This window comes from Mobula birostris, chromosome 29 (assembly GCF_030028105.1).
Source record: "Mobula birostris isolate sMobBir1 chromosome 29, sMobBir1.hap1, whole genome shotgun sequence".
NCBI lineage: Eukaryota > Metazoa > Chordata > Chondrichthyes > Myliobatiformes > Myliobatidae > Mobula > Mobula birostris.
The window spans coordinates 677204-692200 of record NC_092398.1 but is presented as its reverse complement, the minus strand read 5'-3'; the positions used below and the strand labels follow the sequence as shown (position 1 = coordinate 692200).

Below are 14997 nucleotides of genomic sequence, written 5' to 3'. Positions count from 1 at the left end.
ACTTGGAAAGCCTCGGTAAGGAGTTTGAATAATAGAATCGTATAGCATGAGAACAGGCCATTCAGCCCATCTAATCCATGCTGACCAGTGGGCACCCATCTGTATTAACCCCATCTCCCAGTACTTGGTCCACAGCGCACTGTGCCTCCGTGGTTCAAGTGATCGTTTAGACTCCTAACTGCTGTCAGTGACCGCCCTCCGGCAATGTGTTCCAGGCTCTCTGGGTGAGGAGGGTCCCCCACAGATCTGTGCCGTCTTGTTGTACCTATGATATGCGTCTGGACTGCCTATACTCCTCATAACTTTATATACATCCATCATGCGCGCTCTTAACCTCCTCCGCAACAGCGAGAACAGACCCGGACTCTGCAATGTCTCTCCACCTCCTTCCCTCCCCCTCCGCGTCTCCTCCCCGCCCTCTCCTCCTCCCCACCCTCATCCCTTTACCCCTCTTCCCCTTCACCCGCTCCCCCACTTCGCGCGGCGCGTCCCCTTTTCTCACTAAGGTGCGAGTGCGGCAAACTCCGCGCGGCACGTCAATAAACCTACCGGAACGATAGGAGTGTGGGTGGAGGTTCGGATTATCGACGCCACAATTTCCTCCCCCCCCCCCCCCCAGGCTGGGCGCGGAGACTGAAAGGTTAACGCTGTCTGTCGACTGGAAAGTCCCGAGACCCAGCTCAAAGACAGCGAGGCACGGGACTGACGGCAGAGGCAGCGGTGCGGGAGCCAGTGTGTGAGCGGAGCGGGTCCCGAGTGCGGATTCCGCTGCAGGACCTGCCAGCCGGAGCAGCGGTGCGGGAGCCAGTGTGTGAGCAGTTGGACCCGAGTACCCGTTCCGCTGTGGGACCCGATGGCCGGCATGGAGCTCCCCGCGAACCTTTCGGACGCTAACCCAGGGAAAGCGGAGCATCTGCGGGCTCTGATCGGGGAGGACGTGGTGAAGTCGCCGGGCGGCCGCCCCCTCCTCTATCATCTGCAGAGGTTACATGTCCACACGCTGCAGCTGCCCAGCACCAGGCCGTATCCCGCACCGCTGCGGAGCCTCCTGGAGCAGACGCTGCTGGACCAGGCACTGAGCCGGGCATTACGCACCGCCAGCATCCTCAACTGGTGTCGAGAGCTCCGCACGGTGTATCCGCTCAGGGTCTCCGGTAAGCAAACCGTCTACGCAGCCGGGGCTGCTCCCCCACCTGCGGATTCCGCAAATCGCCCGTTTCACACAGGTACTAAGTCAGAGCGGGGGTGGCGAATTTAGATTCCTGCGGCTTCGTGAAACCAACGCCTATCTCACAGTCAGGGCTGGAGTCAGTGGGAAGTCAGTGCAAGGCACCCGGTACTGAGGGGCGGCCGAGGTTCGGGGTGTCCCCGAGGGAGGACTGTAGATCCAGGACCTTCCAAAACGAACACCAGACACGGGGGTCGTTGCTGATAGTGGTGAACGTTTTCCGCTGAGGCAGTGTGCGAATTTGCAACTCGCTCTCTCTTGTAATTGGCGATCTATGTCCGTACTTACTAATTTTACATCCAGCGGCGAAAGTTTTGTTTGCGGAGCTATGAACGAATTTGGGAGGAAGAGAGAGAGATAGAATTGGGTCCTCTGAGATCCACTCGGTTCTCGAGGAACCTCTGTCCCCTTTCCGGGGATTAATTCGGTCTCCGCTCTCTTTACCGCCGGGCGATTATCGGCCAGGTTGAATTCAGTAGAATCACCGACTCTACCGTTATTTGTGTGTAGGGGGTCCTCGATCCTCAACCTCAGTCTCTGGAAGTTATCTGCATAAAAAATTTCTCTAATATGAGAAAATCTTCAGTTGCTAGAGATCCAAAACAACACACATAAAATGCTGGAGGAACTCAGCAGGTCAGGCAGTTTTCAACAGGAAAAAGTAAACAGTCGACGGTTCGGGCCGAGTCCCTTCCTCAGGACTGGAAAGAAAGACGAGAAGTCAGACTTTTGTGTGTGTTGCTGAAAATGTCTCTGACTTCTTCTGACATAACCCTGTGCTCGAACTTCAAGGGGGGAATTATTTCGGATCGGAACAGTTGAGCTCCCGGGACGAGATCACGAAGTGTCCGTGGAGAGGGGAACAGTTCCAGGTCAGAATTCTGATGGAGGGTTCTTGACCTGAAACGTTCACCACCCCCCCCCCTCCACGGATGCTGCCTGGCCTGCTGAGTGTTTCCGACTGTTCCAGTTCCCTCTCAGATTTCCAGCAACTGCAGTTTTTGTGGTTTTCCAGTCAGTGTGGCAACCATTTAAGGTACTAAGTACTAGTCATACTGTGAATAGATTGTTCATCAGTAAATATTTATTCAGTTAACTTTCAGAGCCGAGGGATTTTTTTTTTTGCACGCAGAGGTCCTCCCAGTAACAAAGGGAGTCAGGGATTTTGTTCTGTCGTTGGGAGCTTGGAAGTCCTTGTCGTGGATTAAACTTGCTGGAGTGGACCTCAGCTTCTCCAGAGCTGGCAGCGCTCGCCACTGAGCCCAGGAGCCCAGGGTGAGCTCGCACAGATGCCTAGGGCTGCATACGCGTCTACCTCACGCAGAATAATCAACCACATGGACAAAACATCTTGGCACAACGGCTCAGCATTCCCAATGTTCCACAGCTGTTGTGGAGCATATTCAACAATAGACACAAGAAATTCTGCAGATGCTGGAAATCCTGTGAAAATGCAGGAGGAACTCAGCAGGTTAGGCAGCTCCCCCCTCCCCCTCCCCTCTTCTTCTATTCCCCACTCTGGCCTCTCACCTCTTCTCAAATGCCAATCACCTCACCCTGGTGCCCCTTCTACTTCCCCTACTCCCAGGGTCCATTCCCTTCTATCAGGTTTCTTCTTCTCCAGCCCTTTGCATTTTCCACCAATCACCTCCCAGTATTTTACTCCCCCCCACCCTCTTCAGCCTCTAGCCTGTCCTCCTTCCCCTCCCCCACCATCTTAGTTAGGCATCTTCCCCCTTCCTCTCCAGTTCTGAAGAAGGGCTTCTGCCCAAAACATCAACTGGTTATTCATTTCCATAGACTCTGCCGGACCTGCTGAGTTCCTGCTGCCGTTTGTGCGTGATAGTCAACAACAAGTTAGGTTATTGACGGAGCTGGAGAGTGTAATCCATGTGGGACGGAACGTTTGTAAAATGAGGGACCTTAAGCTGTCTGTCGTTAACTCAGTGGGTGTGTAACACATTGGGTAACTTCCTGACAGTGTTTTCCTCCCCAATTGTCAACTACTTCCTCCATATCCGAATCAGAATCAGGTTTATTATCACTGCCATTAATGCTACTGAATCGGTCACTGTCGTTCCTTTGGATTCATCGTTTGTGGAGAGACCCCGAGCCTGCTACACAGGCAACAGATTGCTCTCCACATTGTGCTGCCCTGTCTTGCCTATTGACTGACGGCGCTGCACCAACAACGTACACAGCTGGGACGCAACATCCTTGGTTGACACAACCAATGGAGGGCCTCTATTCAAGAAAATAATCGTTTGAACTGTTGTGAAAGTGTGCCAAGTTTCTGATATATTCTCAGATGTGTAACAATAAGAGATACTTAACCTAGAAAGTGGAGACAACTCTTAAATTGCGAAGACAAGGCGTACAGAAGTGAAAAGATTGGCTGGATGAGCGGTGTTGCAACAAAATTCTTGCACTCAAAGTCAACAAGACCAACGAATTGAGTGTGAATTTCAGGAAAGGGAAGTCAGGAGAAACACACAGCAGTGTAACTTCATAAAACTCTGGTTAGGCCAAATCGGGGGTTTTGGAGTTTTGGTTGTTTCACCAAGGAAGGCTTTAGAGGCTTTGGAGAGGGTGCAGAAGAGGTTTACCAGGATGCTGCCTGGTTTAGAGGGCATGTGCCTTCACGAGAGGCTGGACAAACCTGGGCTGTTTTCTCTGGAGCACCGGAGGCTGAGGGGAGATCTGATAGAGGTTTACAAGATTATGAAAGGCATAGTTAGAGTGGGCAGAGAGTATCTGTTTCCCAGGGTTGAAATGTCTAATACCAGAGGGCATGCTTTGAAGATGAGAGGGGGTAGGTTCAAAGGGGATGTGAGGGGTAAGTTTTTTACTCAGAGAGTGGCGGATGTATGGAATGCACTGCCTGGTATGATGGTAGAGGCAAATACATTAGAGGCTTTTGAGAGAAGTTTAGATAGGCACATGGTTGTGAGGAAGATGGAGAGATATGGACATGGTGTTAGGTAGGAGTGATTAGTGTTTGGGAGCTTATGATTTATGTTTTAGCTGTTCAGCACAACATTGTGGGCTGAATGGTCTGTTCCCGTGTTGTACAGTTTGGTGTTCTATGATCTAGTCGTTGTCGAGGGGTCAGCAGTGAAAAGCACAGCTTCTCCAGCTTCAAGTTCCTGGATGTCAACATCTCTAAAGATTTGTCCTGGGTCAAATACAATCACAAAAACAAAGCACGGCAACAGCTGTATTTTGTTTGGACAGCTGTATTTTGGTATGCTACCAAAGACTCCAGCAAATTTCTACAGATGCACGGGAGAGTAGTCTGACTTGTTGAATCACCGCTTGGACTGGAGGCTCAAATGCTGAGGATTGAAAGAGGCTGCAGACATTCATAGGTTCAGCTAGATCCGTCATAGGCACTAGCATCCCCACTATCGGGGACACCTTCACGAGGTGATGCTGCAAAAATGCGGCATCCATCATTAAGGACCTCCATCACCAAGGACAGGACATGCCCTCTTCATATTGCTACCATCAGGGAGGAGAGACAGGAGCCTGAAGATTCTCACTCAACAATTCAGGAAAAGCTCCTTCCCCTCTGCCATCAGATTTCTGAATGGTCCACGAACACTACCTCATTATTCCTTTTTGTTGTGATCTTTATTTTTGTAGTTCTTTGTAATTTTTGCCTTTGCTCTATATTGCTTCCACAAAACAACAAATTTCATGTTATATAAATCAGGAATAATAGACTAGATTCTGCTTCTGTTTAAATGTCATCAATCAGTGGGTTTGCAATAAATAGTCTCCCAGATCAAAGTCGTATAATTTGAGAAATCATGTTCTTTGCTTTCTCATTTCTCGTGCAAAAGCTCTTTTGGCAATTAAAAACAATCTTATTTGATTAATCCTGATTATATTAGGTGCTAGAATGGATTTGGGGGGTGGAATATTCTTCAATTGCTCCTGTTTCATGCCTTGAGGCAGGGCGAGATGGTATCTCTTTATGGAGGTATGTAGTAAATTTTGTTTTATCCAACATTCCTTCAATATCTCACACCGGCCTGAACTTTGTTCTGGAGCTATTTCAAAGCACTTACTTATTTAAATACAATGGTAGATTGGGAAGATTTTGGTTCCAGTGAAATAGTGTTGTGTTTTTTATATGGTGGGTTTCACTTTATGGGGCAGAATTATCATCAACAAAGAAATAATCAGCGTTGAAATTAAAAGTGAAATGCAACAGCCTTCTTTACAACACTTGGAGTCTTGTGTTCAGTTCTAGCAACGTCATGTTAGGAAGCTTTAGAGAAGGTGCAGAGAAAATTTACCAGGATGCTTCCTGGATTAGAGAGTATGCCTTAACAGGAAAGATTGAGCGAGTTAGGACTTTTTTTTTGGAGCGAAGGATGAGAGGTGAGTTGATAGTGTATAAGGTGATAAGAGGCATACTGTAGGTCAAAAATAGGGTGAAAATAACTCGTACAAGAGGGCATAATTTTAAGATGTTTGGAGGAAAGTGTAGAGGTGATGTCAGAGGTAGGTTTTTTACACAGAGTGGTGGGTGGGTGGAACGTCCTGCCAGGGCTGGTAGCAGAGGGAGATACATTAGAGGCTCTTAGGTAGCTACATGGATGATAGAGAATTGAGGGCTATGTGGGAGGGAAGGGTTAGAGTGATCTTGGAGTGCGTTAAAGGTCGACCCAACATTGTGGGCTGAGGGACCTGTAATGCTTTATGTCTTCGTTAACTTACCGGACTATCATGCCACACAGAAGGGGTTTGATTCCGTGCATTGTTTCTAAACACCCTTGTTCTTGGGCAGGAGAAGGGAGCAGCCTCCTACATTCAGTCTCTCTCTATATGTGGGGTGTCCAGGACACAGACCTCGTGCTCCAGAAAACCTTCCACCGTGCTTTGGTCAACGCCCACAGTGTTAACTTCAAACACAGACTACAGGCCGAGTATCTAAGAGAACAAGGACTTGCTGAAGCAGCCCCTCTTCACCAGTCTGAGGTAAGGTAAAGTGTTTCATTCACTCTGTCACTTTAATAGAAATTAAAACCTGGGTGTAATACTAGCTGTTGTTTGACCACTCCATAGCAATTGTTTTAATAAAAAGGATTACATGTTTAGTTTGATCATTACCTGGCTCTGATGAGAACCTCTCTTATGTCTGAAAGTTGGAAACACAGATTTATCCAGGAGGAGGGAGGGAAAATGTGGCTACTCCTTACCTTCACAGTTCAGGGCTATGATTCATCTTGGGACCAGGTGGAGAGAAAGCAGGCTGGTAGCCTACCATCAGTTGCTGGGCCTTTCACAGCGGGAAAATATCAAATGCTCGACGAGGGAGGTTTAAGGGAGGACTGCATTTCAGCGCAGTAGCATAGTGGTTAGCGTAATGCCTTACAGCGCCAGTGACTGAGGTTCAATTCCCATTGCTGTCCGCTCTCCCTGTGACCACGTTATGTGGGAGTGTACAAGTCATTGGGGAGGCCTAATTTGGAGTATTGTGTGCAGCTTTGGTCACCAACCGAAAGGAAAGGTGCGAGGAGTTGAAAAGAATACTGAGAAAATCTACAAGTATGTTGCTGGGTCAGCAGGACCTGAGTGATAAGGAAATAGGTAAGGACATTATTCTTTAGAATGTAGAAGACTGAGAGGAAATTTTATAGAGGTATACAAAATTATGAGGTAATTTATAGGATAAATGCAAGCAGGCTTTTTCACTGAGGTAGGGTGGGACTACAACTACAGGTCATGGGTTAAGAGTGAAAGGTGAAAAGTTTAAGGGGAAGATGAGGGGAAGTGTCTTTGCTCAGAGAGTGGTGAGAGTGTGGAAGGAGATGTCAGCACAAGTGGTGCATGCGAGCTCGATTTCAAAGTTTGAGAGAAGTATGGGCGGTAGGGGTATGGAGGGCGATGGTCCCAGTGCAGGTCGATGGGAGTAGGAACTTTAAATGGTTTGGTATGGACTAGATGGGCTGAAAGGCCTGTTTCTGTGTCGTACTTTATGTGAGTTTCCTCTATTCGTCTGGTTGGTCTGGTTTCCTCCTGCATTTCAAAGCATACGGGTTGGGCGTAGCGAGTCGTCGGCATGCTACATTGGTGCTGGAATCATAGCCACACGTATAAGTTACCCCCAGCACATCCTCGGACTGCGTTAGCTGTGCACATAAACGTTGCTGTGCAGGTCTCCCGCTGGGGTTAGGAGGTGGCTGTGGTGATGAGGGTTTCCTGAGGGGATGGACGGGGGGATTGCAGGGAGCGTGGTGTCAGTACATGTTGGAAAAGGTTTAAACTCAGAGAGTATGTTTACAGAGAAGAAGGATGAAAAGCATAGACGACCAAGGAAGGAAGCCAGATGGAGTACTAGGGCAGCATAGGTTAGGTGAATGACCTGCATGTTCCTGGGGTCTGATGTAATTCCACACCATGTTCCAGGAGAATTCCCAGAGACAAGGTCAGGATACGTACAACAACGAAAACAAAAGTGAAGGGGAGGTTAAGGGAAGACGCGAACTCAATATTAGTTAAATCCTCTGCTGGGGTGTGGGCATACGGGAGCTCTGGCAGTCAGCAATGGGGCCATCAGCAAAAAACAGGCAGATTTAGAGACAAGCTGGAGATGCTGAAAAGGTGGAAACTAGGAATGCTTGAAACTCCCATCAGGTCAGACAGTGTCTGTGTAGAGAGACTCAGTTCATGGTGGTCAGACAGTGTCAGTGTAGAGAGACTCAGTTCATGGTGGTCAGACAGTGTCTGTGTAGAGAGACTCAGTTCATGCTGGTCAGATAGTGTCTGTGTAGAGAAACTCAGAGTTCATGGTGGTCAGACAGTGTCTGTGTAGAGAGACTCAGTTAATGCTGGTCAGACAGTGTCTGTGTAGAGACAGAGTTCATGCTGGTCAGACAGTGTCTGTGTAGAGAGACAGAGTTCATGCTGGTCGGACAGTGTCTGTGTAGAGAGACAGAGTTCAGGCATCAGATCAGACAGTGTCTGTGTAGAGAGAGAGTTCATGCTTCAGTTAGAAACTTTTTCATCAAGTCACTATGCAGGTCTATGTCATAAGCATTCAAATTGCAAGGTTGATGTTATCTCCTACCCTGCACAGTTATGTACAATGATGTGTGTTTCTCCTCAGCCTGATATCCCCTGTGTCTATAGGACAATAAGATATTGGAGCAGAATTAGACTATTTAGGAATTGTGTCTGCTCCAACATTCAATCATAGCTGATTTATTATCCCCCATTCTCCTGCCCTCGCCCTGTAATGGGAGGCAGATTCTGGAAAGGTGCAAAAATAACGGGGTTGTTATCATGGGGACTTTAACTTCCCTAATATTGATTAGCACCTGATTAGTTCCAAGGATTTAGTCAGGGCAGAGTTTGTTAAGTGTGTCCAGGATGGATTCCTGTCACAGTATGTGGACGGGCCGACTAGGGGGAATGCCATACTAGATCTAGTATTCGGTAACGAACTGGGTCAGGTCACAGACCTCTCAGTGGGTGAGAATCTGGGGGACAGTGACCACCGCTCCCTGGCCTTTAGTATTATCATGGAAAAGGATAGAATCAGAGAGGACAGGAAAATTTTTAATTGGGGAAGGGCAAATTATGAGGCTATAAGGCTAGAACTTGTGGGTGTGAATTGGGATGATGTTTTTGCAGGGAAATGTACTATGGACATGTGGTCAATGATTAGGGATCTCTTGCAGGATGTTAGGGATAAATTTGTCCTGGTGGGGAAGATAAACAATGGTAGGGTGAAGGAAACATGGGTGACAAGTGAGGTGGAAAATCTAGTCAGGTGGAAGAAGGCAGCATACTTGAGGTTTAGGAAGCAAGGATCAGATGGGTCTATTGAGGAATATAGGGTAGCAAGAAAGGAGCTTAAGAAGGGGCTGAGAAGAGCAAGAAGGCTGAGAAGGCTTAGCGAGAAGAGTAAAGGGAAACTCCAAGGCATTCTTCAATTATGTGAAGAACAAAAGGATGACAAGAGTGAGGGTAGGACCGATTAGAGATAAAGGTGGGAAGATGTGCCTGGAGGCTGTGGAATTGAGTGAGGTCCTCAATGAATACTTCTCTTCGGTATTCACAAATGAGAGGGAACTAGGTGACGGTGAGGACAATATGAGTGAGGTTGATGTTCTGGAGTATGTTGATATTAAGGGAGAGGAGGTGTTGGAGTTGTTTAAATACATTAGGACAGATAAGTCCCCGGGGCCTGACTGAATATTCCCCAGGCTGCTCCACGAAGTGAGGGAAGAGCTGCTGAGCCTCTGGCTGGGATCTTTATGTCCTCGTTGTCCACGGGAATGGTACCGGAGGATTGGAGGGAAGCAAATGTTGTTCCCTTGTTCAAAAAAGGTAGTAGGGATAGTCCGGGTAATTATAGACCAGTGAGCCTTACGTCTGTGGTGGGAAAGCTGTTGGAAAAGATTCTTAGAGATAGGATCTATAGGCATTTAGAGAATCATGATCTGATCAGGGACAGTCAGCATGGCTTTGTGAAGGGCAGGTCGTGTCTAACAAGCCTGATAGAGTTCTTTCAGGTGGTGACCAGGCATATAGATGAAGGTAGTGCAGTAGATGTGATTTACATGGATTTTAGTAAGGCATTTGACAAGGTTCCACACGGTAGGCTTATTCAAAAAGTCAGAAGGCATGGGATCCAGGGAAGTTTGGCCAGGTGGATTCAGAATTGGCTTGCCTGCAGAAGGCAGAGGGTCATGGTGGAGGGAGTACATTTGGATTGGAGGGTTGTGACTAGTGGTGTCCCTCAAGGATCTGTTCTGGGACCTCTACTTTTCGTGATTTTTATTAACGACCTGGATGTGGGGGTAGAGGGGAGGGTTGGCAAGTTTGCAGATGACACAAAGGTTGGTGGTGTTGTAGATAGTGTAGAGGATTGTCGAAGATTGCAGAGAGACATTGATAGGATGCAGAAGTGGGCTGAGAAGTGGCAGATGGAATTCAACCCGGAGAAATGTGAGGTGGTACACTTTGGAAGGACAAACTCCAAGGCAGAGTACAAAGTAAATGGCAGGATACTTGGTAGTGTGGGGGAGCAGAGGGATCTGGGGGTACATGTCCACAGATCCCTGAAAGTTGCCTCACAGGTGGATAGGGTAGTTAAGAAAGCTTGTGGGGTGTTAGCTTTCATAAGTCGAGGGATAGATTTTAAGAGTTACGAGGTAATGATGCAGCTCTATAAAACTCTGGTTAGGCCACACTTGGAGTGCTGTGTCCAGTTCTGGTCACCTCACTATAGGAAAGATGTGGAAGCATTGGAAAGGGTACAGAGGAGATTTACCAGGATGCTGCCTGGTTTAGAGAGTATGGATTATGATCAGAGATTAAGGGAACTAGGGCTTTACTCTTTGGAGAGGAGGAGGATGAGAGGAGACATGATAGAGGTGTACAAGATAATAAGGGGAATAGATAGAGTGGATAGCCAGCGCCTCTTCCCCAGGGCACCACTGCTCAGTACAAGAGGACATGGCTTTAAGGTAAGGGGTGGGAAGTTCAAGGGGGATATTAGAGGAAGGTTTTTTACTCAGAGAGTGGTTGGTGCATGGAATGCACTGCCTGAGTCAGTGGTGGAGGCAGATACACTAGTGAAGTTTAAGAGACTACTAGACCAGTATATGGAGGAATTTAAGGTGGGGGGTTATATGGGAGGCAGGGTTTGAGGGTCGGCACAACATTGTGGGCCAAAGGGCCTGTACTGAGCTGTTCTATGTTCTAAACAAGAACCTGTTAACCTCCACTTTAAATATAGACTCCGAATCAGAATCTGGTTTATTATCACTGGCATGAGTTGTGAAATTTGTTAACTTAGCAGCAGCAGTACAATGGAATGTATGATAATATAGAGAAAAAAAATCAGTAAATCAATTACAGTAAGTATATAAATGTACATTGAATAGATTAAAAATAGGGCAAAAACAGAATTAATATATATATTTTTTAAAGTGAGATAGTCTTCATGGGTTCAATGTCTATTTAGGAATCATATGGCAGAGGGGAAGAAGCTGTTCCTGAATCACTATGTGTGTGCCTTCCGGCTTCTGTATCTCTGTCCTGACAGTAACAATGAGAAGAGGGCATGCCCTGGGTAATGGGGGTCTTTATTAATGGACGTTGCCTTTCTGAGGCACTGCCCTTTGAAGATACCTTGTGTACGGAGGCTAGTACCCAAGATGGAGCTGAGTAATTTTACAACTTTCTGTTGCTTCTTTCCGTGCTGTGCAGTAGCCCCACCCCACCCCCCACATCATAGAGTGATGCAACCTGTCAGAATAACTTGGCCTCCACAGCTGTCAGTAGCTATGAATTCCACAGATTCGCCACCCTCTGGCAAAGAAATTCCTCTTCATCTCTGTTTCAAAGAGACATCTTTCTATTCTGAGCTGCGCCCCCAATCCTAGACCCTCCCAATACTGGAAATATCCTCTCCACGTCTAGGCTTTTCAATATTCGAGAGTTTCAATGAGACCCTCACCCCCACCCCCCCGGGTGGTGGAATTGTAGGGTTTCCATGATTTTCATGCCAGCTTGAGTCTGACATTCACCAGCTCCTGTGGGATGGTTTCCTCAGAGGTGAGACGCTGGCTTGACCAGAGTTTGTGTTTGCAGTGAAGACATTCAGTCTCCGTGTTCCTCTGAGCGCCTCCTCTGTACTTAACCCTCTGATTCATTGAATGTGTAGTCATTGGAAGTCTAACGTAAATACTAAATAAAGATTCTTCCCCTCCACCTTCACAACCTGGCTTGCTCCACACGGGAGGAATGAGATGCTGATGGTGACCGGTTTGTGGAGTCAATGGTGTTCAGTCTGCAGGAGTAACCTGCTGCTTTAACTTTTCAGTTCACTCCCACACTGACCGATACGTCCACAGACCCATCAACACCACCTCACTATCTATGCCCTCTATTTGCACTGCTTATTTAATTTAATTTTTATATTTATTTCATATTTCTCATTGTAATTTATAGTATATTTTATGTTTTGAACTGAACTACTGTAACAAAGCACCAAATTTCATGACGACAAAGATGTAAGTAAGGTTAAAAGAGTAAGAGAAGATTGGCAAGGATGTTACCAGGTCTGCAGGACCTGAGTTATAGTTTCAATAAGTTAGGACTTTATTCCTTAGAACATAGAAGATTGAGGGGAGTTTTGATAGGGGTATACTAAATTATGAGGGATATAGATAGGGTAAATGCAAGCAGGCTTTTTCCACTGGGATTGGGTGGGAGTACAACTAAAGGTCATGAGTCAGGGGTGAAAGGTGAAAAGTTTAAGGAGAGAGTCATGAGAGTGTGTCATAGGCTGCCAACGCAAGTCGTGCATGCCAGCTCGATTTCAACGTTCAAGAGAAGTTTGGACAGGTACATATTCGGATAGGTGATTCCCTAAAGGTTAACTTGCAGCTTGAGTCTGTGGTGAGGAAGGCAAATGCAATGTTAGCATTCATTTCAAGAGGACTAGAATATAAAAGCAGGGATGCAATGTTGAGGTTTCATGGAGCACTGGTGAGGCCTCACATAGAGTATTGTGAGCAGTTTTAGGCCCTTATCTGAGAAGGGATGTGCTGAAACTGGAGAGGGTTCAAATGAGCTTCACAAAATGCTTCCGGGATTGAAAAGCTTATCATATGAGGAGCACTTGATGGCACCGGGCCTGCACTCACTGGAATTCAGAAGAATGAAGGGTGACTTCATTGAAACCTATCAAGTGTTGAAGAGCCATGGTAGAGTGGATGTGGAGAGGATGTTTCCTATGGTGGAGGAGTCTAGCACCAGGGGGAATGGCTTCAGAATAGAGAGACGTGCTTTTAGAATGGAGTTGAGGAGGAATTTGTTTAGCCACTGACTGGTGACTCTGTGTGGAATTCGTTGGCACAGCTGGCTGTGGTAGCCAAGTTATTGGGTATATTTAAGGCAGAGGTTAATAGATACTTGAGTAGTCATGGTGTACAAGAATACGGGGAGAAGGCAGGAGTTTGGGACTGAGAGAGAAAATAATCACCCATGATGAAAAGGTGGAGCAGACACGATGGGCCAAATGGCCTAATTCCGATCCTATCTCTTATGGTTATGGTCTAATGGTACTTGGATGATAGGGGTATGGAGGAATATAGTTCTGGTGCAGATTGATGGCAGTAGGCAGTTTAATTGGTTGGGCACGGACTAGATGGGCTGAATAGCCTGATTCTATGCTACGCTTCTCCATGACTCTATCTGTCAGTGATAATAAACCCTGACACTGATTCTGAAAGAAACATAGAGTGTGCTGGAAAAGTACACACTAATTAGTCTCTAAATCAAGGCCTGGGAATTGTTCAGGACATTGTGAGGTTTGTATAAACTTTCTTATTGGATTTGCATATCTGTACAGGGTTGTACCTGCAGGTCACTGGCCCTGGAGTCTGCCTCTGTAGGCAGTTCCCCCTCTCTCTCAGACTGTGACTGGTAGGTTCCTGGTCAGGTTCAGTTGCAGAACTAATGTAGCATGTTTAACCTGCGACAGATTTGGGATCAGGAGTGGCAGAATGTGATTGAATCTGCAGATCCGGAGTCTGCAGCCAGCCAGGCTGTGACAAACATTTACCAGGACGTTCACCTGTTTGTTTTGGCCAACGTCATCAGGCGCCCGATCATCGTGGTGGTGGGTGAGTTTCAAATGAAAACTGGTGCACTGAACCCTCCCACCCATGGGGGGGGTGGAAATAAAGCTTGTTTCATCAGTTTTATCAAGTTGGTGGCATTCCCCTGCAATGATACACACTCCTTCCCCACAGTGTCGATATCTACCCCTCCCTACCCCTACAGTCCTACGGCCCAGTGTCTCTGTGCTGTTCAAACACTCATTCTCCCCACATTCAAATTCAAGTTTATGGTCATCTGTCTGTACATGTATACAACCAAATAAAACAACAGTCCCCAGGACCACGGTGCACCCACAAAACGTATATCACTAACAGCAGTGTGCGATATACTGTATATTCCCATCAGCTCTCCCCGATTCTCCAACCTACCTACACACCAGCAGCAATTTACGGTTCTAATTAACCCACGAATCCGCACGTCTGTGGTCACAGGGAGAATGAGCAAACCCAACACACACATTACCCGTGGGCAGGGTGGAAGCTGGATCTTTGGACACAAGAATGGCGTGCTCTCTGGGTCACTGGATCCACTATTACTCACCCTAAACCTGCTTTCAGCTAGAAACACTCAGACTTTCCCAAAACCCAGTGTAGCACGTGGGCACGACACAGTCAGGAGCCTGGACTTTGGTCCCTGAGGTACCTTTGGCTAGGTCACAGCGTCCAGGCTGACCCCTCATGCATGTTCCGTCAGCGTTTGGATGTGATCTGGTTACTGCCCGTCTGCGGCCACCAGCACCACCTGAAGGGTTTCATCCGCTGACTGACCACATGGCAAAAGCCAAGAGCAGATACGCTGGAATTGAGCTGAGGTCCCAAAGAATCCATGTTGGGAAGCCAGTTCGCCGAAAGACTTCAGAGTTTGTTATCTGCCTGACGGGGAGTGTCTGTTGGTAACAGTGGGGATTATAACAAGCTTGTTATCTGCCTGACAGGGAGGGGCTGTTGGTAACAGTGGGAATTATACCAAATTCCAAACACACATAATTAAATGGAGATGGAATTGAGAAAATAATTTCAACACAAAACCTGTGTGAAGCGTAACATTTTGTTCAGAAACCAAGAACTCAAACGATTCGGGGAAATACGAATAGGAAGTGAGGAAGAGGAACAAAC

The 14997-nt window shown here is 47.1% G+C and overlaps 1 protein-coding gene across 1 annotated transcript in view; it reads left to right on the top strand.

Annotated features, from left to right (window-relative positions):
• Nucleotides 1–434: 434 nt before the first annotated feature.
• Nucleotides 435–14997, top strand: part of LOC140190067 (tumor necrosis factor alpha-induced protein 3-like) — a 40631-nt gene continuing 26068 nt past the window's right edge. The window contains exons 1-3 of the mRNA XM_072246520.1: nucleotides 435–1154; nucleotides 6027–6217; nucleotides 13743–13884. Coding sequence (XP_072102621.1) covers nucleotides 854–1154; nucleotides 6027–6217; nucleotides 13743–13884 — 634 coding nt within the window. The 5' untranslated portion in view covers nucleotides 435–853. The remainder of the gene's footprint in view (nucleotides 1155–6026; nucleotides 6218–13742; nucleotides 13885–14997) is intronic.